The sequence below is a fragment of the Rhinatrema bivittatum genome, chromosome 6 (genome assembly GCF_901001135.1).
Source record: "Rhinatrema bivittatum chromosome 6, aRhiBiv1.1, whole genome shotgun sequence".
In the NCBI taxonomy this organism is placed as follows: Eukaryota; Metazoa; Chordata; class Amphibia; order Gymnophiona; family Rhinatrematidae; genus Rhinatrema; species Rhinatrema bivittatum.
The window spans coordinates 214338339-214361532 of NC_042620.1; the positions used below are offsets into that span (position 1 = coordinate 214338339).

At 46.0% G+C, this 23194-nt stretch overlaps 1 protein-coding gene across 1 annotated transcript in view; it reads left to right on the forward strand.

The window, feature by feature from the left end:
- Positions 1-23194, forward strand: part of CHEK1 (checkpoint kinase 1) — a 140063-nt gene that overhangs the window by 30025 nt on the left and 86844 nt on the right. The window contains 4 exon segments of the mRNA XM_029606539.1: positions 2950-3173; positions 8467-8531; positions 8652-8721; positions 11229-11417. Coding sequence (XP_029462399.1) covers positions 2950-3173; positions 8467-8531; positions 8652-8721; positions 11229-11417 — 548 coding nt within the window.

Genomic DNA, 23194 nt, shown 5'->3' on the forward strand with positions numbered 1-23194 from the left:
CTTTGCCCGTGGTTTGCGGACCTGATCAATCTGGCATTGGACGGACTCCTGCGGTTCGGTCATCTCCCAAATCTCCTGCATCGAGGCCCAATATTTTTGGATCAAGTGGATCGCTTTTGTCTTGCGGCCTGGCTTTTGAGAGGAGGCAGTTGAGAAAGAGAGGCTATCTGGAGGATGTCATTACCACTCTGTTACAAGTTCAGAAGCCTTCCACGTCCATGGCATATATTCAGGTGTGGAAGGTCTTAGAGTCTTGGTGCAAAAACACAGAATGCGGACCCTTGTCTAGCCTCTGTGATCACGATTCTCTCTTTCTTGCAGGCTGGCCTTGCGAAGGGTCTATCATTCAAGTCTTTGAGGGTTCAAGTGGTGGCTCTGGGTTGTCTGACTGGCAAGGTTCATGGATCTTCCCTGGTGGCTCATCCGGATGTGATGCGTTTTCTTTGGGGAGTGAAGCATTTGCGTCTTCCAATCTGTCGGGTGTGACCTTCATGGAGTTTGAATCTGGTCTTTAGGGGCTTGTGTTCAGCACCATTCGAGCCACTTAAGAGAGCCACTGTGAAGGATCTGATGCTGAAAGTGGTATTTTTGGTGGCCATCTGTTCTGCCAGGAGGCTCTTGGAGCTACAGGCTCTGCCCTGTAGAGAACAGTTTTTGAGAATCTCAACCTCTGGAATCTCCTTGCATACGGTCCCTTCCTTTCTTCCAAAGGTAGTGTCGTCTTTTCATCTCAGTCTGTGGAGCTTCCAGCCTTTTCCGACGTGGAGTCCAATTATCCGCATGCCAGGGATTTAAAGAACCTGGACGTGAAAAGAGTTTTATTGCGCTATTTGGAGGTTACCAACGATTTCTGACTGTCAGATCACCTTTTTGTATTGTGGCATGGCGTTAACAAGGGGCAGAAAGCTTCTAAAGCTACGATAGTGCATTGGTTGAAGGATGCGATTGCCTCTTCATATATATCTCATAGTCACCCTGTCCCTGAGGGTTTAAAGGCCCATTCCACATGTTCACAAGCGACGTCCTGGGCAGAATGTCAATTGGTTTCTCCTTGGGAGATTTGCAGGGTGGCTACTTGGAAATCTCTGCACACCTTTGCCAAGCATTACCGCCTAGATGTTCAGGATCCCAAAGCCTGTCCTTTTGGTGATTGGCTTCTCCAAGCAGGACTCTTGCAGTCCCACTCTGTCTAGGGAAGCTTTGGCACATCCCAGGTGTCTGGACTGATCTGGGTACATACAGGAAAATTAAAATTGGTTCTTACCTGCTAATTTTCATTCCTATAGTACCACAAATCAGTCCAGACCCCCGCCCACTTCAGAGATTGAGTTACTGGGTTCGGGTGTAACAAAGAGTCTGCTCGTCTAATACTTTCTATTGCTTGCTTGATCTTGGTCATGTAGTCTTAGCTGCCAAATTCAATTAGTTGTTTGCCCCTCATCCTCTGCTCGTTGTGGGGTTGGGGGATATCGTTCTTAAGTTCTTGGTTATTCAGTGGTTGGTTTTTCTGCTTGGGTACTGATCAATACTGAAGAGAAGCAGGTGGCACACCAGACTAAGAGGGGGCCCTCTCGAAGTTTTTCTCTGTCTCCATCTGCTGGAAGGGAGGCAAAACCCAGGTGTCTGGACTGATCTGTGGTACTGCAGGTAAGAACCAATTTTCCTATAGTTGCTCAAATTTAGGTAACAGTAAAACAAGAATATAGTGATGTAGTAAATGACGGCAGAAAAAGGCCATCTGGCCTATCCAGTATGCCCAGTTTAAGGATATATCCCAGCTGCCAACCACAGAGTACAACCACCAGCAAGATTTCTCCTTATCCAGGACAGTCGTCTTGTCTTCCTCTGTACTCTACGATCTTGGATAGAAGAGCATACAAGATCCACACATAATTCTTCCAGCATCCACCTTTCTCATGCCTAACCAAATCAATCTAATAATCTAAATAGCCAACATCTGACCTCCTAGGTCCCCTAGGAGATCTGGCTACATGAGTCTACGTTTCCCCTAGGACTTCTAGTTAAGTACAAAACTTGCAGCCTGCCAGATAACCCTAGATTCCAGTTGACTTTTTCCCATTGCAGCCTGTCAGACAGCTTGGTCATATTAAAGTCTAGAAGTCAAAGACAATTTGCTATGAAGACCAGTTTGTTCACTCATCCCAACCCTTTCAATAGAATAGGGAACAATGTGTCATTAGATTACAATATCTGTTGGGAGAAAACTAAATTTATATATTTATATTTTTTTAAATTTAGAATATATTTTAGACTATAATAGTATAATGTAATATGTGTAATTAGGCATGTGTCAGATTAAGTACAAATATTTGTAGGTTGTTCTATTTTGTTTAATATACTGTACTAAAAAGTGGGGTTTTGTGTTGCCCCCCACACACCCATTTATACAATTAGTTTAGAGGCATCAGGCATATATACCAAAAATTTTGACTAATGATATAATTCCAAGCTGTTTTACTGTGTGTGAGCAATTTCTTAATTCACTCTTAAATCTTGAAGTTTGAAAATTCAAAACTTGAATATTAACATCAGCCAGAAAGGCATAAGTACTTGCCTGGATCCTAAATCTGCCTACTACTGAGCCTGGAAGTTCTTTGTTGATTTTCTTACATTTATGTGATCTCACTATGTTTTACACTTGTGTTCTGACTGGTGCTGGGAACTCTGAGTCTTGCTCCAGTATCATTTTGCTGGCGAGCAGTGTTGACTGCATTGCTGTCCTGTCTAGATAACCCATGTGCAGTCTCTCAATGTATTAGTGCTAAGCAGTCTCAAACAACCCTATTTCATTGTTCTAACGTAAGAGCACCAAATCGAGGGCCCTGAAGGAAAACATGATTCTCAAACCTAGAGCTGACTGAATGAGTAGCACTTCTTCAGATAGAAAATGTATCCTTTTATTTTTTTTCCTTTTTTTCTCTTGACAAGAGTTCAGCTGGCTGTAAACCGACACACGGAAGAAGCTGTTGCAGTAAAAATTGTAGATATGAAGCGTGCTGCAGATTGTCCAGAGAACATTAAAAAGGAGATCTGCATCAATAAAATGCTGAACCATGCCAACATTGTGAAGTTCTACGGACATAGACGGGAAGGCACTATCCAGTACCTGTTTCTAGAGTACTGTAGTGGGGGAGAACTCTTCGATCGAATAGGTATGCCACAAGGATTTTTTTTTCTCTTGCAGCAGAACCATTGTAAGAGGAAGATGGTTTTACAAGTGGAAGATCATGCCTGAAAAACTGGATTGAGTTCTTTTAATGAATTAACAAAAGTGATGTATTAGGAATGTGCCTATTTGGACCTCGGTTAGGCTTTTGATATGGGGAGTGGAGGAATACCACTTCCCACTGATGCTCCTTTTGATCTTGGGCAAGTCACTTTGCCCTCCATTGTCTCAATGGTCTATGAACTGTCCCTTGCATTTGAAGCTCACTTTGAGCTCAGATTTGGAAAGGCGAGTAATTAAATCATAAGTATGCTATAAGATACAGGAGTGGGCCATAGAGTTGTAAATTGGATGAGGAACTGGTTAATGGATGCAAAGAATGAAACAGAATCAGAAATGACGGCAGAAGAAGACCAATCGGTCCATCCAGTCTGCCCAGCAAGCCTCACACTTCCCCTTCTCCCATACTCATCTGTTTCTCCTGGCTCCCAGCAACCCCTGGTTCTACTTCCCTTTCACCCCCATCACCAATGCAGAGAGCAGTGATGGAACTGCATCTAAGTGAAATATCAAGCTTGATTAGTTAGGGGTAGTAACCGCTGCAATAAGCAAGCTACACACATACTTATTTATAGGGGTGTGCATTCGTTTTGAACTTAAATGTAAAACGCTACTTTTTTTTTTTTTTTTAACTTAAAGTGATGAGGCGAAAACGATCGGATTTCCAACGTATTCAACATAGCTATGTTGAATACGTTGGAAATCGCGATTGTTGATCCAAAATAAAAATTTAAACCCCTCACCTTCCTTAATCCCCCCCCCCAAAGACTTACCACAACTCCCTGGTGGTCCAGCAAGGAGTCAGGACACCATTTCTGCCATTTCTGAACTCCTTTGCGAGGAGCACGTGACGGCGCCACGTCGGGTGTCAGGAGGCCCCCCCAAGCTGGCCAAAAGTTCCTTTTGGGTCGAACGAGGGTCCCGGAGCGAACCCGCGGGGAATCACGTGACGCCGCGTCACTCCGACGTGGCGCCGACGTCACGTGCTCCTTGCAAAGGAGGTCAGAAATGGCGTCCTGACCCCGCTGGACCACCAGGGAGTTTTGGTAAGTCTTGGGGGGGGGGGATTAAGGAGGGTGAGGGGTTTAAATTTTTATTTGCACATATGGACATAGACTCAACTTATGGAATTCTCCATATGTCCATATTGACCGCAAATGGGACCCCCTTTCGACTTATGGACTTATGAACATAAACTTTTGCTCTGCACATCCCTACTTATTTACCCAGACTATGTTATTCAGCCCTTATTGGTTGTTTTTCTTCTCCCCTGCCGTTGAAGCAGAGAGCTATGCTGGATATGCGTGACGTATCAGTTTTACTTCTCCCCTGCCGTTGAAGCAGAGAGCTATGCCCGATATGTATTGAAAGTGAAGTATGCATTGAAAGCCACATTATCTATCAACAAATATTGAATAAGCCTAATAATTGGTAATACCTATAGCTTATGAACTCTTCGTTAATTTTACATATTCTTGCCCACCCCTGTTTTGTTTTTTTAAAATATGGAGATGGCAGCCCGCCATCCTTCCGCTCCGTGAAGGTGGAACACCAACCACTGGCCACTGGCATCCCGCTCCGTGAATGCCTCTGTGGCTACTGCCGCTCCGTGCAGTGTTTTGCTGCCTCCTCTTTATACACTTCCTCTAGACCTGATGGATCCACAGTGTTTAGAGATGGAATGGTGGTTAATACAATCAAATTTGCTTAAGACAACATGATCAGTGGGGTTATCCATGGCTTTTCAATATATTTATTTCTTGCATTGCTGAGGGGCTTGAAGGAAAGATTCTTGTATGCAGATAAGATCTTTACCATTTGCTATCTTACAATGGCTGTAATTATGGGCATTCTCAGTCAACACACAGGCATGAATTGGCCATTACGTATGAGTAGTGTCACAGACTATGCCTCTCTCTAGCTCAATGTAAGTTTTACTGAGCATGCGTATCAGCTTCCGTGCACGCCCTGCTTCATGATCCTTTGTCTCATTTTGTCTGCACTATCACAGGGACTCTGACCCACTCTCGATTTTTGTTTATCCTTTTCTTTTGATTTCTTCTACCTTATTGCAGTTGTTTTTTTTCTAAGAATCCCTGCCTCAGCAGGGGTTAAGTGTTAAAAAGTGTGTTTATCCATGTCCAGATAAAAGAAGCCAGCCTTTAAGGCAGGGGTCGGGAACCTTTTTGGCTGAGAGAGCCATGAACGCCACATATTTTAAAATGTAAATCTGTGAGAGCCATACTAACTACAACCCCCCACCCTCCTGACCCCCCCCCCCCAAGACCTACCAAATTAATTTACTACAACCCCTTACTCTCCTGATGCCCCCAAGACCTGCCAAATTAATTTACTACAACCCCCCACCCTCCTGACCCCCCCCTCCCCCACAAGACCTGCCAAAAGTCCCTGGTGGTCCAGTGGAGGTCCAGGGCTCGCAGACAAATCTTTAATAAAAAAGTAAAAATCTAACACATCTCCCCCCACCCTCCTGATGCCCCCCAAGACCTCCAAAATTAATTTACTACAACCCCCCACCCTCCTGACTCCCCCAAGACCTACTAAAAGTCCCTGGTGGTCCAGCGGGGGTCCGGGAGCGATCTCCTGGACTTGGGCTGTTGGCTGCCAGTAGTCAAAATGGCGCCAACGGCCCTTTGCCCTCACTATGTCACTGGGGTCGACCAATGGCAGCGGTAGCCCCTGTGACATAGTAAGGGCAAAGGGTGCTGCCAGTAATCAAAATGGCGTCGACGGCCCTTTGCCCTTACTATGTCACAGGGGCTACCGCTGCCATTGGTCGAGGTTCCAGCAGCATCATTTCTGGAAGATGCAGGATCTTCACAAGGCCCTGGAAGAATGGGTCCCCTGAGCTGGATTGCAGAAGTGGGTCTTCCTCCTGGAATCAACCTCCTTCGGTGCATGCTGTGTTTTGAGTATTTATTTTAAAAGATTTCTATACCCCCTAGTCAATAGTTTCAAGACAGTTTACAGAAATAAAAACATTCATAATAGTAGAGTAAAAGCTTGTCTTTACATCATGCTCAGGTGAGGTCTCTCTCTGTGGCGTCTGGTCCCAGATCTGCTACAGATGTGAAGTCTAGAAAGGTGTGGAAACACGCAGCTCTGTCAAAAGCATGGCCTACAGTGCAGAACTGGACTCTCCCCTGCAGCACAGTCCCTCAAAGCCTAGGAAGAAGGCTCCCAGTACCATGGCAGAGGATTCCTCATTAGTGCAAGTATAGTCTTAGTCCACACTAGCGCAGGTCCCTTTCTCTTTCTTGGCTTGGTAGAATCCTTTAGCGCTGAACCATCTATTCTTTCTGGGTCTTAAACCTTGATCAGAGATGCCAGTAGGCAGTGCTTGCCCAGTGATGCTATCAGCATGGGAATGCACACCTAGCAGCATGAAGCATACTCTCAGTACTTTCCTTGGCGTGGAGCGCATGACTGGCTATATTGACCCAGAGCGCTCATTTATCAGTGCTTTCAGCAGAGTTTGCATTTGGTTGCAAGTCTGGCGTGGAGCACTACTGACACACTTTCAGCACTGGAGGTTTTGCCCATACAGTCCTCATTGTGAAGCCCTCTGGAACTGCTCCACTCGCTGGATCCATCAACCCTTCTTAAGCAATCTGGGCATGAACCTATTTGTGTCTGTCCCTTCTCCAACTCCTGCTTCAAGGGAAAGTCAGTCAGTGGATCAACTTGCTGAACTGGTTAGAAACGTCTTTGCCTCTTTGACCCCGGAGGACACTAGGGGTTCCCTACAGCCACTACTTTCTAAAACGGGAGATATGTTCTCCCTAGATAGGAGCCTCAGCAGGAACTTGTGGTTATAGCAGGAGCGAGTACCTGACCCCAGTAAGGCACCTGAAAGAAAGCAGAGGGCCCCCGAGGAACAGGTACCCAGGTTAGAGAATACTCCGAAGGGCAGAGAGCTTCCAGCAGCAGCACGGAAGCGGCAGAGTAGCTTAGACCGGACAAATCCAATCCTTGCTGACTTGATGAGCTAGCAAACAAGCATAGGCTAAATACCCGGATGGCGTGCCATCACTCGAGGGGGATGCCCCCGAGGTTCCCGCCATGATGTGGATAAAGACATGGGTGGCGTGCGCACCCTAGGAGGCCATTAGGAGCAACATGGTGTGAGGCTTTGCCATAGCCATTCCGGGGACACCGGAGAACGCGGCTTGCAGACGCAGCGGTAGCCATCTTCCCAAGGCTAGCGGGGAGAGCAGAGAAAAAGGTGAGGCACGAGGGTCGAAGCAGTCTGAGACCAACGGATGCAACAGCATCCTATTCCGCTCCTTCCAGCAGCCTCATTCTATCCTTTCTTTGAGACAGCAACAGTTGCTCACCTTATATAGAAGAAGCTCAGCAACAGAGTTTTCTGTCTTATCTGCTGGTAGTGGGGTAGAAAGCATATTCTGAACTGGTCTGGTAGGACTCAAGGAAAGGGAAAGGAAATTAGCAGGTAAGACCACATTTTTCCCTTCTGATTAGTATGCTGACATCAACAGTGGATAAACTGATTAATTGTTTTAAAAGCAGCTCTTCATTCTCTACATTCTGAAAAGATTCTATTTACCGGTATGTGATCTCCAGGACAGGAAATACATAGATCAATAGCTGAGGCGAGAGAGAGAGAGAGGAATTTACAGCCCTCTGAGAATGGGCAAAACTGTAGCAAATTTGACAAGGAAAGGATTAAGAAGCTTAAAGTAAATTAATGATATGGAGTATGTCTGGCTTGAAGTCTTGGTAGCCACCACCATGCACTGCTGTACTGGAGATCTGGGTTATGTTCTGAAGTCCAGCTTCTGCTCTTTGGCCCAGGGGTGGTGTGGAGGCAGTACTCATTGCATGGGGGGGGGGGGGGGGGGGGCGAGAGAGACTTGTCTATTGGCCAATCTCTGGGTTCATACACACCAATTTCTGGAGAGAACTGTGGCTTCAGTCTGTTTTTTGGGTTAGATGGGAATGGTTTGAGAATGACAGGGACAGCCTCACCCCCTCATACCTCTCCCCCCAGCAGTAATGAATGGAGGCTTTATGGCACTATAGTAAAAGAGGCCAATTCAGATTGTGAAAGCTCAAGGGAGCAGGAGAAAACGGATCAAAAAATGATTTGGCGCAGAGTAAGAAGGGTTGCAGAAATAGGTTAATTATGCTGGTATACAGTAATGGTTATTGCTGACAGTGCGTATTGCTTCTCTCAGAGCCTGACGTAGGAATGCCAGAACAAGAAGCACAGAAGTTCTTCCACCAGCTAATGGCAGGTGTGGTAAGTGTTTTTCTTCTTTTTTTCTTTCACCTTTTTGGTTTCAAGTTTCTGAATTCTCAAATAGAAGAATAATAAAATCACATTAACTGCATTTAAACTATCCATATTTTTATTTTCTAGGAATATCTCCACAGCATTGGAATAACACACAGGGATATTAAGCCTGAGAATCTTCTCCTAGATGAGAGAGGTATGGGTAGGAAGTGACTGTTTTGAAGCTCTTATCTGCAAGCTAGAGTGATGAATCTGTTAATTTAATGTTTTGATCTAGTTAGCTATGCTGAGTAATGCACTGCTGTGAGTGTTTATATTAAAGGTTAAGTACAAAATATAGACCTAGCTCTGTAAAGCATTTGTGAATGTGTGTACCTATTCACTATTCCATCTTTTTCCTTGGTTAAGCATTCAGTTTTTATCCTGATATATCTATTCTGGTGGGTTTGTATCTGACCAATGAAAGATACACACTTTTTACTGGAAGATTCACAATATGCCCGATAAGGATATTGATAAATTTTAAAAAGTGTTTGATCCATGTGGCCCACCTCTCCACCAAAAGGGGAGTGATGAGTGCATCATAATTGTTCCTGTGCTGCTATTGGGAAAATCAATAATAGCACAGGGACAATTGCTTGGAGAGCAGGTTCTACCTACAGGATCACGTCCTAGTACACCAAAGTGATGTTCTCTTTCCAGGTGATCTGGTAGGAGATTCTGGTCCAATCATCGCTCCCTTTTTGGTGAGTGGGGTCACATGGATTAAACATTTTCAAAAATGTGTTAATAGTTTTAGCCGTGGGTCCTCCTCCAGTCTGGGAACTTGTCTGCCTCGTGAAAAGGGGTAGACCTCATGTGTCATCTAGATAGGATTTTAGACAATGCTAAGGAGGAACCACCTGTCGTGGTATATGTGGGTACCAACGACATAGGAAGGAGGTTCTGGAAATAAAATTTAGATTTTTAAGTAGAAAGTTGAAAAACTTCCAGGGTAGCATTCTCAGAAATACTTCCTGTTGCACACACAGGACCACAGAGGCAGGCAGACTTCTGGAGTCACAATGCATGGATGAGGTGATGGTGCAGGGAAGAGGACTTTAGATTCGTTAAGAACTAGTACACAATTTGAGGAAAGCGGAACCTGTTCTGAAATGATGGGCTCCACCTTGACCAGGGTGGAACCTGCTTGCTGATGCTATTTAAAAAGGAAAAAGCAGCGCATAATTCGGCGGGAGGTATCTTTGAAGGATACTATCAGGACAGTGGTCCTCCTTACACACTTTCTCAAGCATTGCACCTTGGACATTTGCACCCAGGAGGATGCAGCCTTTGCCCTTGCGGTGTTGACAGGACCAAGGGCAGTCTCCCACACTTCTTGGGAGTAGCTTTAGTACATCCCACTAGGGTAGATGGCCTGCCTAAGTACGGAGGAAAGAGAAATTTTCTTTCCTCTAAGGAAGGCAGGCCAATTTACAAGCTGCCCTGGGCTGCCTACTTGTTTTTAGTTCATCCCTTAGGTCGGGTGATGCAGAGTGTTAGTCCAGTTCATTTGTTAATATCTGGTAAGTGCCATAACCAGCTCCCAAGATTAGTACATTTTAATTTGTTTAACCAAGCTCAGTGTTTTCAATTGGTTGGAACCATGAGTGGTTGTCTGTTAATAGTCATGTTCAAGTATAATCAGTTTGTCCACAGTTTAGCTTTTCCAGAGAATACTGGCGGGCTGATGTCTGGGCAAGGCTATATATCTGTGACAGCAGCGAGTCAGCTTTACTCCATTTCCATCTGCTGGTAGAGGTGCATAACCCACTTGTGAGGATTGGCCTGCCTTGCATAGAGGAAAGGAAATTATCAGGTAAGTAGTAATTTCTCCTTCAGGAACGCTTTTCCAACATAGATTTGTACAAAGGTAGCAATGGGAGTACAGCAGTGTGTGAGGGCATATGAGAGTGTTTGGGGATCTAGGATGATGAGGTGGTTTGTGTGTATATTTATGGAGTACAAAGGTGTGGTGTGTGGGGACGAGGTATGGATATGGTGTAGGTGGAGAATGTGATTGGGAAGTGTGGTTTTGTATATATGGGTATGGATGTGTGTCTAGGGCATGTATGAGGGCTATGAGGAGTGTAGCAGCAGTGTGTGGAGGAGTGCTTGTGTCTGGGGATGTGACGGGCATCGAGGTGAGAGTAGGGGTGTGTGTATATGTTTGAATGTTGGAATTGGAGTTGTGGATGTATGTGTGATGGGTAGGAAGATGAACATTGATCCCATGTTATAGTTCTTTGCAACATATAGGGAAAGCATGCAGCGGCATAGCTATGGGAATACTTTCCAACATAGATTTGTTGAGAGAGGAGGAGGTGATTGTGGTAATGGTGTGGTTCAGGGGACAAAAGAGGGGGATAGATGTGCATTGGGGGGTGGTATGGCTGTATAGGTAGTAGATGTGGTTGTGAAAAATTGTGTGTGGAGTGTTGTGTACATGGGGGGGGGGGGGAATGGTGTTGGACGGGGGTATCGGTGTGTGTATATGTTTTGGGGCTGTTTAGCAGAGGAACCTAAGAAATATGAAAAGCTGAATTGTATGCTGGGGTAAGTTTACCTGGGGAATAGATATGAAAATTATGAATTACAGCCAAGTAAAATAAGTGAAAACTGTCATACTGTAGTTTCATGCAATTCTCCTTTTAATTGATTTAGATGTATTGAAAATTTCTGACTTCGGTTTAGCAACTGTGTACCGACACCAAGGGCGCGAGCGACTGTTGAACAAAATGTGTGGAACTCTCCCATACGTTGCACCAGAACTAATAAAGAGGAGAGAATTTCATGCTGAGCCAGTGGATATCTGGTCTTGTGGAATAGTGCTTACAGCTATGCTGGCAGGAGGTAGGGTCCATGCCTGATCTGCTATTATCAGTGTATTAAATGTAAATACGTTTAAAGACACCTGCTTTCATGTGTCGGAAAACATTGTTTTTACAATTTACATTAAAGCAAATAAGAGTTAGCTTCCTGTTATGGCTTCTTTGTAGGAGCACTGAAGTTTGGGGTTTCAGCTTTACTGTTTTCAGCATTATTTTATAACTTAGAAAAATCAAAAAGTATCTAAAAGTTTACTAGCACAAGTTTGCCAAGTCCTTTCAGATAATCTTCTGTCAATTACAGTCCCACATCTCCATATGCAGTAGGCCTGTGTAACATAGCCTGGCTGCAACTGTTGAGATGAAGTGGGAGAAGTAAACTAACCAAAAATGGCTTCCCTTTATAGAAGAGGGAACCTGTAGTGTGGAAAGATCATGTACATCATTGTTGGGTAATTCTTAATATTTCTCCTTCTTCCTGGCTCCTAACCAGCAGACAAGATTCCAGTCCATTCCAGTGTCTCCCTCCCTCTTTATCAGCAGCAGATGAGGGCAAGAAGCATTGAGGAGAAGGAGATCAGGAGGCAGCAGACCAGATCTATAGAGCACGCACCTTTCACATCCAGGCTTCATGGGGTGAAGAGAGTATCAGCAGCCTTACTACCAGGCCAGGCAGAAGAAGATAAAGTTCCCTGTACGTACCCGGATCAGTCCAGACTCCTGGGTTTGGCCCCCCCTCTAGCAGATGGAGACAGAAGTTTACAAACAAAAACTCCACCTATATCTAGGCTGGTGCCACCTACAGTCCGGCAGTATTCTTCTGTCTCCTAGCAGGTGGAGAGGGTGCCAAACCTACAGTCTATGCTGAGGCCTAGATTTAGGTGGTAGTTAGTGTATAAAAAAAAAAAAAAGGGAAGAGAAAGCAGTTTGAGAGTAGGAAGCTGACGGATTGGGGTTCGGATCGCAGAGGCTTGTCAAGGGACAGCCTGTGTTCGTCATGCGTTTCCGGCGGGGAGGGGGGTCCGACGCCGGCAGGGTCCCGGGGCAGCAGGCAGGTACACGCCAGTCCCGAGGTCGGCAGGCAGGCGATTAGTGCCGGGCTGGCTTCGGGGATACCGGATCCGGGTGCCATTTTGTTTTCGCCGGCGTTTTCAGCGGGAACGGTGGCCATTTTAGGTCCGAGGGAAGCCGCGGCAGGCGCATTGCCAGTGTGTGAGGGGGAGGTTATCCCTGCAGCGGGGGGGGGTCCCAAGGTTATCCCTGCAGCGGGGGGGGGGTCCCAAGGGGGACAGTCGCGCTTCTGCCATGGGGGCTTTCTCTCCACATCCCTCTGAGGGGGAGGAAGAAGAGGCCGCGGACTCGTCCTTTGGGTCCGCGTTTGTTCTGCTTATTTATTCATTAATTAATTAATTTATTTAAAAACTTTTCTATACCGTCGTTAAGTTAGATAACCATCACAACGGTTTACAGCAAGGCACGCTAATGAAAATGTGAGTGGTATAGATTACAAATTAATCATGTGCCATCATAGTGCGGTAACAATTCATTTAAAAAAAAAAGTGTGTAAATTAGGCTTGTCTGTTGGGATCATATTAGGCGGTTTGAATTTAACATTAATGTGCATTTGTAGCTTACAAGTAACTACTTTTAGTTTGGTGCGTCCTTATCAGTCAACTGTTTTTTTCCTTCTCTTTATCTTTATAAAAAGCTTGTTTGAAAAGCCAGGTTTTCAGATTGGTTTTGAATATTTTGAAATTACTCTGCAGCCTTAGTTCGAGTGGCATGGTGTTCCATAGCACGGGGCCTGCCAGTGAAGTGCTCTCTCCCTAACTTGCGTGAGGCGTGCTGTTTTGACAAAGGGGACAGTTAGTAGAGCCTTATTAGCAGATCTTAGGTTTCTTTGCGGGACATGTACGCGCAGTGCAGTGTTGAGCCATTCAACTTTTTCATTGTGTATTATGCATAATGCCTTATATTGAATCCTTTGTTCAATTGGGAGCCAGTGTAAATCAGCGAGCGTTCCTGTAATGTGTTCATTCTTTTTTTTACCAGTCAAAATTCTAGCAGCCGAGTTTTGTAATATTTGTAGTGGCCGGATTGTAGATTGTGGTAGTCCTAAAAGTAGTGAGTTGCAGTAGTCTGTACTTGCGAATATCATGGCCTGCAGAACTGTGCGGAAATTGTTTAGCGTTAGTAAAGGTTTTAGTCTTCTCAGGATCATTAGTTTCGCATATCCTTCTTTTATTTTCAATGAGATGTGGTGGTTCATGTTTAGTTCAGGGTCAATTATTACTCCTAGATTTCGTACTTTTGTTGCTAGCTCAATGGTTTGGTTATTTTTAATTGTGACTGTTGGTTGAATTTGATGTATGTTTTTACGTTCAAGGTGTAAAAATTCCGTTTTGTCGATGTTTATTACCAGTTCAATCTGATTTAAGAGCTGTTTAATTATCTCAAGATACATATTGGCAAGTTTCATTGTATCTTCAATGGTGTTTACAATTGGCAGCAGTAACTGTATATCGTCTGCGTATAAGTAATGTGTGATTCCAAGTCCCGCTAGTAGGTGACATACCGGGAGAAGATAAATGTTAGAGTGTTGCCGACAGGGCTGATCCCTGTGGGACACCGGTTAGCAGTGTGACTTTGTCCGAGAGTGTATTATTGATTTGTACCTGAAAACATCTATTGTTTAGATATGATTCAAACCATTTTATTGTTTTATTAGCGAGACCTATTTCTTTCAATCTATTGAGTAGAATTTTGTGATTTACTGTGTTGAATGCTGCGGAGAGATCTAATAGAACTAGAATGTAGTGTGTTCCTGTGTCAAAACCTCTTAGGATATTATCAGATAAAGCTAATAACAGTGTTTCAGTACTGTAATGTTTGCGAAACCCATGTTGGGTTGGGTAGAATATGTTATTACATTCTATATGTTTAGACAATTGTTTTTGTACTGTTTTTTTTGATTAGTTTGGCTAGTAAGGGTAAGTTTGAGACTGGTCTATAGTTATTGAGAACTAGTGGGTCAAGGTTCTTTTTCTTAATTATTGGTTTAATAATGGCTCCTTTCAGGGTATCTGGCATTACTCCATCAAGTGAGAGGTTGATTATCTTAGTTAGGGTTGGGGATATTGTGTTGGTTAGTTTTTTTAGTTCGGTAATGGCAATGGTGTCAATTACGTGGGTGGCAGGGTTCATTTGATTTATCAGTTTCTCAACTTCATCTTGTGATACTTCTTCAAATTCTGACCAGTAACTAATGTCTCTAGTGGGCATTTTAATCTCTTGTTTCGTGGTGTTAGGGATTTTTTGTCTCAGGTTCTCGATTTTCTCTTTAAAGAATTGAGCTACTTCGTTGCATTGGTTCTCTTGTAGTGTTGGGTGGTTGTTTGTATTGTCACTAGTTAGATTCTTTACTATGTTAAATAGGGATCTGGCGTTATTTGAAAATTTTTCTATTTTTGAGCTGTAGTTTTTTGTTTTTTTTTGGTGTCTAAAATTGTTTTTTTGTAGAATGCAAGTTGTTTCCTGTACTTTGTTAAATTTCCAGAAGTTTTGTTATTTTTCCATTCTTTTTCTTTCTTTCTAAGACATCGTTTTATTTTCTTGATTTGTTCACTATACCATGGACTATTTTGCTTTGATTCTTTTATGTGGGCCAATTGCATAGGGTTTAGTTCATTTAGTTCATTTAGTTCATTTTAGGAAAAGACTAAAAACTTGGCTTTTTAAAAAAGCTTTCCCAGATCTGGATTAAATTCCCCACTCATCAGCATAAACACAAAAGTTAGGAACTGTAAAAAAAAAAAAAAAAAAAAAAAATCCCACTAACTTCACACGCAGTCACAGCAACATTTTATTATACTTCACAACAATATCTTATCTAATCATTTTGCTACACATCTACATTTTATAATATTATACATATTTATTAATTGATACAGCTGGTTAAAATGCTTATAGTCGTTCTACAATTCTTCCCCTTTCATATCCAAGTTATTTTTCCATGTTTTTTGTAACTTTCTCACATCCAAAATATTGTTATAATATTTGTTAAGTTTCATACTATATTTGTTCTTGTATTGGGAAATGTTCTTTACTTTGTTACTCTCTGCCTTTACTCACATTGTTAATTGTAAACCGGGTTGATGTGATTCCTATCATGAAACTCGGTATAATAAAAATAACAAATAAATAAATAATAAATAAATAAATTAGCCAAGGTAATGGTTCTATTTAACCAGTCAGTTGTTGCGTTATGGCTATTTGTGTAGTTAACGTGTGTTAATTCTTCAGTTAGTCGATCAGTTAGTCGATCCTTAAGGGCAGTACCTCCGGTGACCGGAATGGTGGTTTTCTTTGTGACCGCCGCTACTGCCGAGTCTATCTTCGGCATGCACAGCATGTCCAGGGCGTCCTCCGGTAAGGAATAGTGTTTATCCATCGCCTTCGCCACCTTCAGCCCCAAATCCGGAGTGTCCCATTCCTTAAACAGCAAATCCGAGGCAGAAAAATGCAAAGGGAAGGCTGAAGGAGGCCCCCGGAGACCCAAAACGACCGGATCCGTTACTCCGAGCCGGGACTCCTCCTGTGGCACCTGGATCCCTAATTCCCCCAGAATTTCCGGGATAAGAGGTCCCAGCTCCTCCTTCCGAAACAAACTGGATCACCTTCGGGTCATCCCCTCGGTAGCATGGGCCCCTCGGGAACCCGAGGCCCCTTGGTCTCCGTCCCCATCAACCCCCCTTGGGGGCTGGGACGGAAGCTCTGTATCCCCGGACGGGTCCTCCGGCTCATCCATGTCCGTGGTTGATTCCAGCTCCCCCCTGGGAACAGAGGACCGGAGTGGTCGAGCCCTACTCTGGCCCTTTCACCAATATTGGTGTTGAAAGGGGGACGGTATGAGAATTCAGCTGGTTCAATGATTTGCTTTATTATTGGTCTTGTGTGCTTGATTTGAGAGGTAATGAGGAAGTGGTCTGACCATGGGATTTGTGTGTATTCTGTTTTTAAGTTTTCAAGGAAGCTACTGTTAATGAAAGTAAGATCTAATGAGTGGCCAGCTTTGTGTGTTGCTTTGTCTGTGATTAGTTTGAAACCTAATGCCGTCATTATGTCAATTAGTGTTTGGCAGGTAGGTATTAGATAGGGAGAGAACGTCCATGTGAAGGTTAAAGTCACCTAATATTATGGTGGGTTTAGAAGGATTTAGATGCATTGTGAAAAATTCAATAAGTGGGGAGATGTTTAATTCAAGGAGACTGGGTGGGCAGTATACCAGGCAGATTTGAAAATGGTTCGTGTCAAAAAGGGCGATTTCATGATTCACGGGCACTGAGATTGAGAGTAATTTAGTTCTAATTAATAGTAATCCACCACCTCTTTTATTTATTCTCGGGATTGAGAAGACTTCGTAGTTTTTGTTTGGTAACTGGTTCTTAAGAATTACATCTGATTTTTTTTTAGCCATGATTCAGTTATTGCTATAAATTTGGTTTTGTGTCGTATATCAGGTCTGTGATTATGGGAAATCTTTTTGTCACTGATTGTGCATTAACAAGGAAAAATGAAATCATTAAGTTCCACATTCCCTGTTATAATGTAACTTTTTGCTTTCATTGTTAACGGGTTTACCCCCTAGTTTATTGTAAACCGGTACGATAAGACCTGGTCTTGAGCATCGGTATATTAAAAGAATGTAAATAAAATAAATTGGTACTGTTTGTGCATTTTCAGGGATTAGATTGTTTGTGGTCAAATTGTTTTTTCTTTTATGGCTGTGATTGGAATTGAGTTGTTTCATTGTGTTTGCATACTTACCTTTTCCTGTGCATACTTAGATGGTGAAAGTCGAGCTCGTGTTGGTTGTGTTTGTCGTCATGTTGTTTGGTAGATGGTGGTCTCTTCCATTTTTATTTTTTCCTGGTGTACAAGGGGCTGTACGAAGGGGCGTACAAAGGGGCATGCCCCGTCGGTGCACGCGCCGGCTTATGCATAAGGCCTTCAAGGCCCATAGACGGGCCAAGAAGAGGGCATGGGAGACCTCCACTCCGGATTCGGGGCCTCGGGCGGAGAAAAGGTCCAAGCCAGGTCTGGGGTCGGAGGGCCAGAGTAGGGCTCGACCACTCCGGTCCTCTGTTCCCAGGGGGGAGCTGGAATCAACCACGGACATGGATGAGCCGGAGGACCCGTCCGGGGATACAGAGCTTCCGTCCCAGCCCCCAAGGGGGGTTGATGGGGACGGAGACCAAGGGGCCTCGGGTTCCCGAGGGGCCCATGCTACCGAGGGGATGACCCGAAGGTGATCCAGTTTGTTTCGGAAGGAGGAGCTGGGACCTCTTATCCCGGAAATTCTGGGGGAATTAGGGATCCAGGTGCCACAGGAGGAGTCCCGGCTCGGAGTAACGGATCCGGTCGTTTTGGGTCTCCGGGGGCCTCCTTCAGCCTTCCCTTTGCATTTTTCTGCCTTGGATTTGCTGTTTAAGGAATGGGACACTCCGGATTTGGGGCTGAAGGTGGCGAAGGCGATGGATAAACACTATTCCTTACCGGAGGACGCCCTGGACATGCTGTGCATGCCGAAGATAGACTCGGCAGTAGCGGCGGTCACAAAGAAAACCACCATTCCGGTCACCGGAGGTACTGCCCTTAAGGATTTGCAAGACAGGAAGCTGGAGGTGCAGCTGAAAAAGATTTTCGAAGTCTCCGCATTGGGAATTTATGCGGCGATTTGTAGTAATTTTTCCCTTCGGGCAGGTCTCCTCTGGGCACAGCAGCTCTTGGCCGATGAGTCTCTGTCGCCGGAAGAAGCACGCCAAGCGAGTCGCTTGGAGGCGGTGATCGCTTATAGTGCGGATGCCTTCTATGATCTTCTTCGCAATTCGGCCAGGACGATGGTTTCGGCGGTGGCTGCGCGGAGGCTGTTGTGGTTACGACATTGGTCGGCGGACGTAACTTCTAAAGCACGGCTAGGTTCCTTGCCCTTCATGGGGAGACTGTTGTTTGGTAAAGAATTGGAAGATTTGATTGAATCCCTGGGGGAGAATAAGGTTCACCGTTTACCGGAGGACAGGCCGCGGTCTCGGGAGGGGGCTGACCCTTCCAGGTCGCGTTTTCGCGGGTAGTCGCCGGCCTCGAGGCTCCTGGGGATCCGTTTCTTCTTTTCGTCACAGTGCACAGCGTCCACAATATTATTCGCAGTCCTTTCGCGGGCACTGTTTCGGTCGTTCGGGCGCCAGTCAGCCTGTGCAGGGGGGCAAACCTGCACAATGATGGGTGGCCGGTCCATTCCTCCGTTCCCAGAATTGGGGGGGCATCTCGGCCGTTTTTACAAGGAATGGACCAGGATCACGTCGGACCAGTGGGTCCTAGATGTGACAAAACACTGCTACGAGTTAGATTTTTTACACCAGCCGTTTCCGTTTTTTCTGGTATCCCCTTGCGGGTTCTCAGTGAAGCGACAGGCGATACGGGCCATACTAGATCGTCTCAGGGAGCTCGGCGCGATCGTTCCCGTTCTGGTCAACGAACTTCACAGTGGCCGGTATTCCATTTACTTTATAGTACCAAAGAAGGAAGGAACGTTTTGGCCCATCCTGGACCTGAAGGGGGTCAACAAATGTCTGCGGTTTCCTCGGTTTCGAATGGAAACTTTACGGTTGGTGATCGCGTCTGTGCGTCCGGGGGAGTTTCTGGCCTCCCTGGACCTCACGGAGGCGTATCTCCACATCTGCATTTGGGCAGAGCATCAACAGTTCCTTCGGTTTGCAGAGCTGGGGCATCATTTTCAATTCCAGGCGCTCCCGTTCGGTCTGGCCACAGCGCCTCGAACGTTCTCTAAGATTATGGTGGTAGTGGCAGCGCACCTCTGGAGAGAAGGTCTGTTGGTGCACCCATATTTGGACGATTGGCTAATCCGTGCCAAGTCAGAGACGCTGTGCCGAGCAGCGATCCAGGGGGTTCTCCAATTGTTGGACAAGCTCGGTTGGATAGTCAATGTCTCCAAGAGTCAGTTGACGCCGTCGCAGTCCCTGGAGTTTTTGGGAGCGTTGTTCGACACGCGTCAGGGAACGGTTTCTCTTACCCAAGACCGAATGTTCACATTGCAAGCGCGCGTTCGCAGATTGTTATCCAAGCAGGTGCCCATTGTCTGGGACTATTTGCAGGTGTTGGGGTCCATGACGTCAACACTGGAATTGGTACCTTGGGCGTTCGCTCATATGCGGCCCTTACAGTCAGCGTTGCTCTCCCGATGGAACCCGGTCTCGGAAGAATTTCATCTGCCCCTGCCCCTGCCTCTGGCAGCCAGGGACAGCTTGGATTGGTGGTTGTGTCCGGCCAACTTGAGTCGCAGGGTTCCTTTAGAGATCCCGTCTTGGATGGTCATTACCACGGATGCCAGTCTGCTCGGCTGGGGAGCAGTGTGCTTACGGCGTTCAATACAGGGGCAGTGGTCGCCTCAGGAAGCGTCGTGGTCCATAAATCGTCTGGAAACCAGAGCGGTTCGGCTGGCTCTTCTGGAGTTCCTACCACTCATTCGCGGATTTGACACTGAAGGTAGTGTTCTTAGTGGCCATTGTTTCGGCGCATCGGATTTCCGAGCTTCAAGCTTTGTCGTGCAGGGAGCCCTTTTTGAGGATATCGGAGTCAGGGGTATCCTTGCGTACGGTTCCATCCTTCTTACCCAAGATAGTTTCTTCTTTCCATGTCAACCAGTCGGTTGAGTTACCGTCGTTCTTGCAACTCGAGGATTCGGATCCTTTGGCTAAGGACCTCCGTAAATTGGATGTGCGGCGCGTCCTGTTAACGTTACCTGGAGGTAACTAATGCGTTTCGGATTTCCGATCATCTGTTCGTGCTCTGGAGTGGTCCTCGAAGGGGCAATGCGGCGTCCAAGACTACCATTGCGCGATGGTTGAAAGAGGCCATCAATTCGGCGTATATGTTGCAGGGTCTGTCCCTGCCCTTGGGGCTGCGTGCCCATTCTACTCGCTCTCAGGCCACTTCTTGGGCGGAATGTCAACATATCTCGGCAGAAGAGATTTGCAGGGTGGCCACGTGGAAATCTTTGCATACTTTTTCCCGGCACTACCGTTTGGATGTCAAGGGTCCTGGTGCGGGAGGGTTTGGAGAAGGTGTGCTTAGAGCAGGCCTTTCCGGATCCCATCCCGGGTGAAGTGCCCTTGGGTACATCCCAGGAGTCTGGACTGATCCGGGTACTTACAGGGAAAAGAAAATTAGGTTCTTACCTTTGATAATTTTCGTTCCTGTAGTACCACGGATCAGTCCAGAGTCCCACCCGGATAAGTGCTACTATCGGGAGAGGCCATAGTGTACGTGCTGCTGTCTGTTTGTTTGATATTTTGCTCCTTTTCTGTCTGTTATCGGTATCTCGGGTTCGTTTTCCCAGTTGGGTGTTGAGAACCGGTAATGAGGATTCTGTTGGACTGGTGTTGCTGGTCCTGGTTAGAAGGTTCGTTAGCCAGTTTGATTTGTGATTTTCCTGCTCTGACATTAAGTAATACTGCCGGACTGTAGGTGGCACCAGCCTAGATATAGGCGGAGTTTTTGTTTGTAAACTTCTGTCTCCATCTGCTAGAGGGGTGGCCAAACCCAGGAGTCTGGACTGATCGTGGTTCTACAGGAACGAAAATTATCAAAGGTAAGAACCTAATTTTCTTTTGGTGACCTGCTGGGCCCATATGAACAGGCGTTCCCTGTAATTACCCGGATCAGTCCAGATTCCTAGGTTTTGCCTCCCCTCCAGCAGATGGAGACGGAGAAGTTTTGATAGAGACTGCCCTATACTCTGAGGTGCCTCCCACAGTCCGTCAGTATTACTCTGTCTCCAGCAGATGGTAGAGGTGCAAAACTCACAGTCTGAGCTGTTTTACTGAGTTAGTAGAGGTTGTAGGCAGATTAGTTTAAAAAAAGAGCAAAAGGTAAAAGTAAAGGAAAAAGAGAGGACCAATTTCAAAGGAATTCTGGTACAAGAATTACAGAGCTTTCAGCCTCGCAGGGGATTGCCAGGTCCTGAGGGGACCATCCCCCCTGGTTTCTGAGGCAGCTGCGGCTAGAGGGTTGAGGACCTTAAAGCCAATTTTCAGCAGCACCCTGGGTGATACTGGGGAGCCCGGATCACTCACCCCAGGGGGACCAGGACTCTGAGGCGGCAGGTTTAGGTTATTAAAAAAAACAAAAAAAACCCAGAAGTTTTCAGCCGGTCGAGTTTGGTTTCTTGTACTCTCCTTTTCCCTTCTTGTCCGCAGGTAATTTTGGTGCCGGCGGGGTTCTTTTTTGTTCACAGCTGTTTTCTTTTCTTGAGCCGGCAGGGTCATGCCGCGGCGATCGACCTGCCACGCGTACGGTTCGGCGCGCACAGCTTTCTCGGGACAGCCTCTGTTCTGGCTGTCTACCGGGAGACGAGGGAACTTCAGCCGTGCCCGGGGGGGGGGGGGGGGGGGTCTTGCTCCGGGTGACTTCTTCTTCTTCCCATGCGCTGGTAAGCCTGCCATCTCCATTTTCTTTCCTGTTCCCGCTAAGCGCGGGAACGGGTGCCATTTTGGATCCGGTCGATGCGGTGGCACAAATTGGGGAGGGGATTCTCCCACTGGTGTTCTCCCCAGTGCCGGCCTCCGACTAGCATTGCACCACTTTTACAGGGTGCAGATGCAGTTTTTGACCCTCCTGCCCCAGGAGCTGACCCCGATGGGGATACAGATGACTCCTCCTCCTCACTGTCCTCAGATTTCTGGCTATTCTCCCAAGCCTATCCCGATTGAAAAGAACTGTTTATACTTGAACCACTTAGTTAACCATCTATGCTAATCAATGGTGTAGTATCTCGTTATACTCTTAGGAGAACTCTGTTTAACCTAATTCTTCCTCTTTCAATTGGCCTGTTTTGTAATCCCTGTTTGTTGTAACTTTCTCTCTTCTGGTTATTGGTTTCCCTTGGTTATACTGTAAACTGGTACGATAAGACTTTGTCTTGAGCATCGGTATAGTAAAATAATCTAAATAAATAAATGTTTCATTTTACTGTTACATAAGGCCTTTAAGGCTCGGAGGGCTAGCAAAAGGAGTGCTGTTGGCAATTAGGCCAGGTTGGATATGCCCACTAAGTCCACAAAGACAAAGAAATGCCCTGGAGTTGAGGAGAGCCAGGGGGGCAACGAAAGCAAAGCGCCCTTTAGATCAGGGGAGTCACAGGGTGACTTGGATACGTCAGCGGATACCACAGACACAGATGTTCAAAATCCTCTATCCCAGCCCCCGAGGGGGGTGGAAGGGGAAGAGGACCCGCAGAAGGGGTCTGGCCGTGAGTCATTGAGGGTGATGACCCTAAAGTGGTCTGCCTCTTCGGGAGGGAGGAACTTGTTCTGCTTATTCCTGCTATTTTGAGGGAATTGGGGATCGAGGCTCCGCCCGAAGAATCCCGGTTGGGCCGACGGATCCAGTGTTGTTGGGCCTGAGGGGTCCTCCTACGTCCCTTTCCACTTTTCTGCTTCGGGCCTGCTGTTCTGGGAGTGGGACGCCCCGGACCTGGGACTGAAGGTCTCCAAAGCAATGGACAAACTATATCCTTTACCAGAGGAGGCTTTGGAGCTCCTTCGGGTCCCCAAGGTTGATGCCGCGGTTTCGGCTGTTACAAAAAAGACCACTATTCCGGTTACCGGTTCCATGGCCCTGAAGAATTTACAGGACTGGAAATTGGAACTGCAGCGCAAGGAGAATTTTGAGGTTTCGGCTCTGGGGGTCTGAGCTGCGATTTGCAGTAATTTTGCTTTGAGGGCC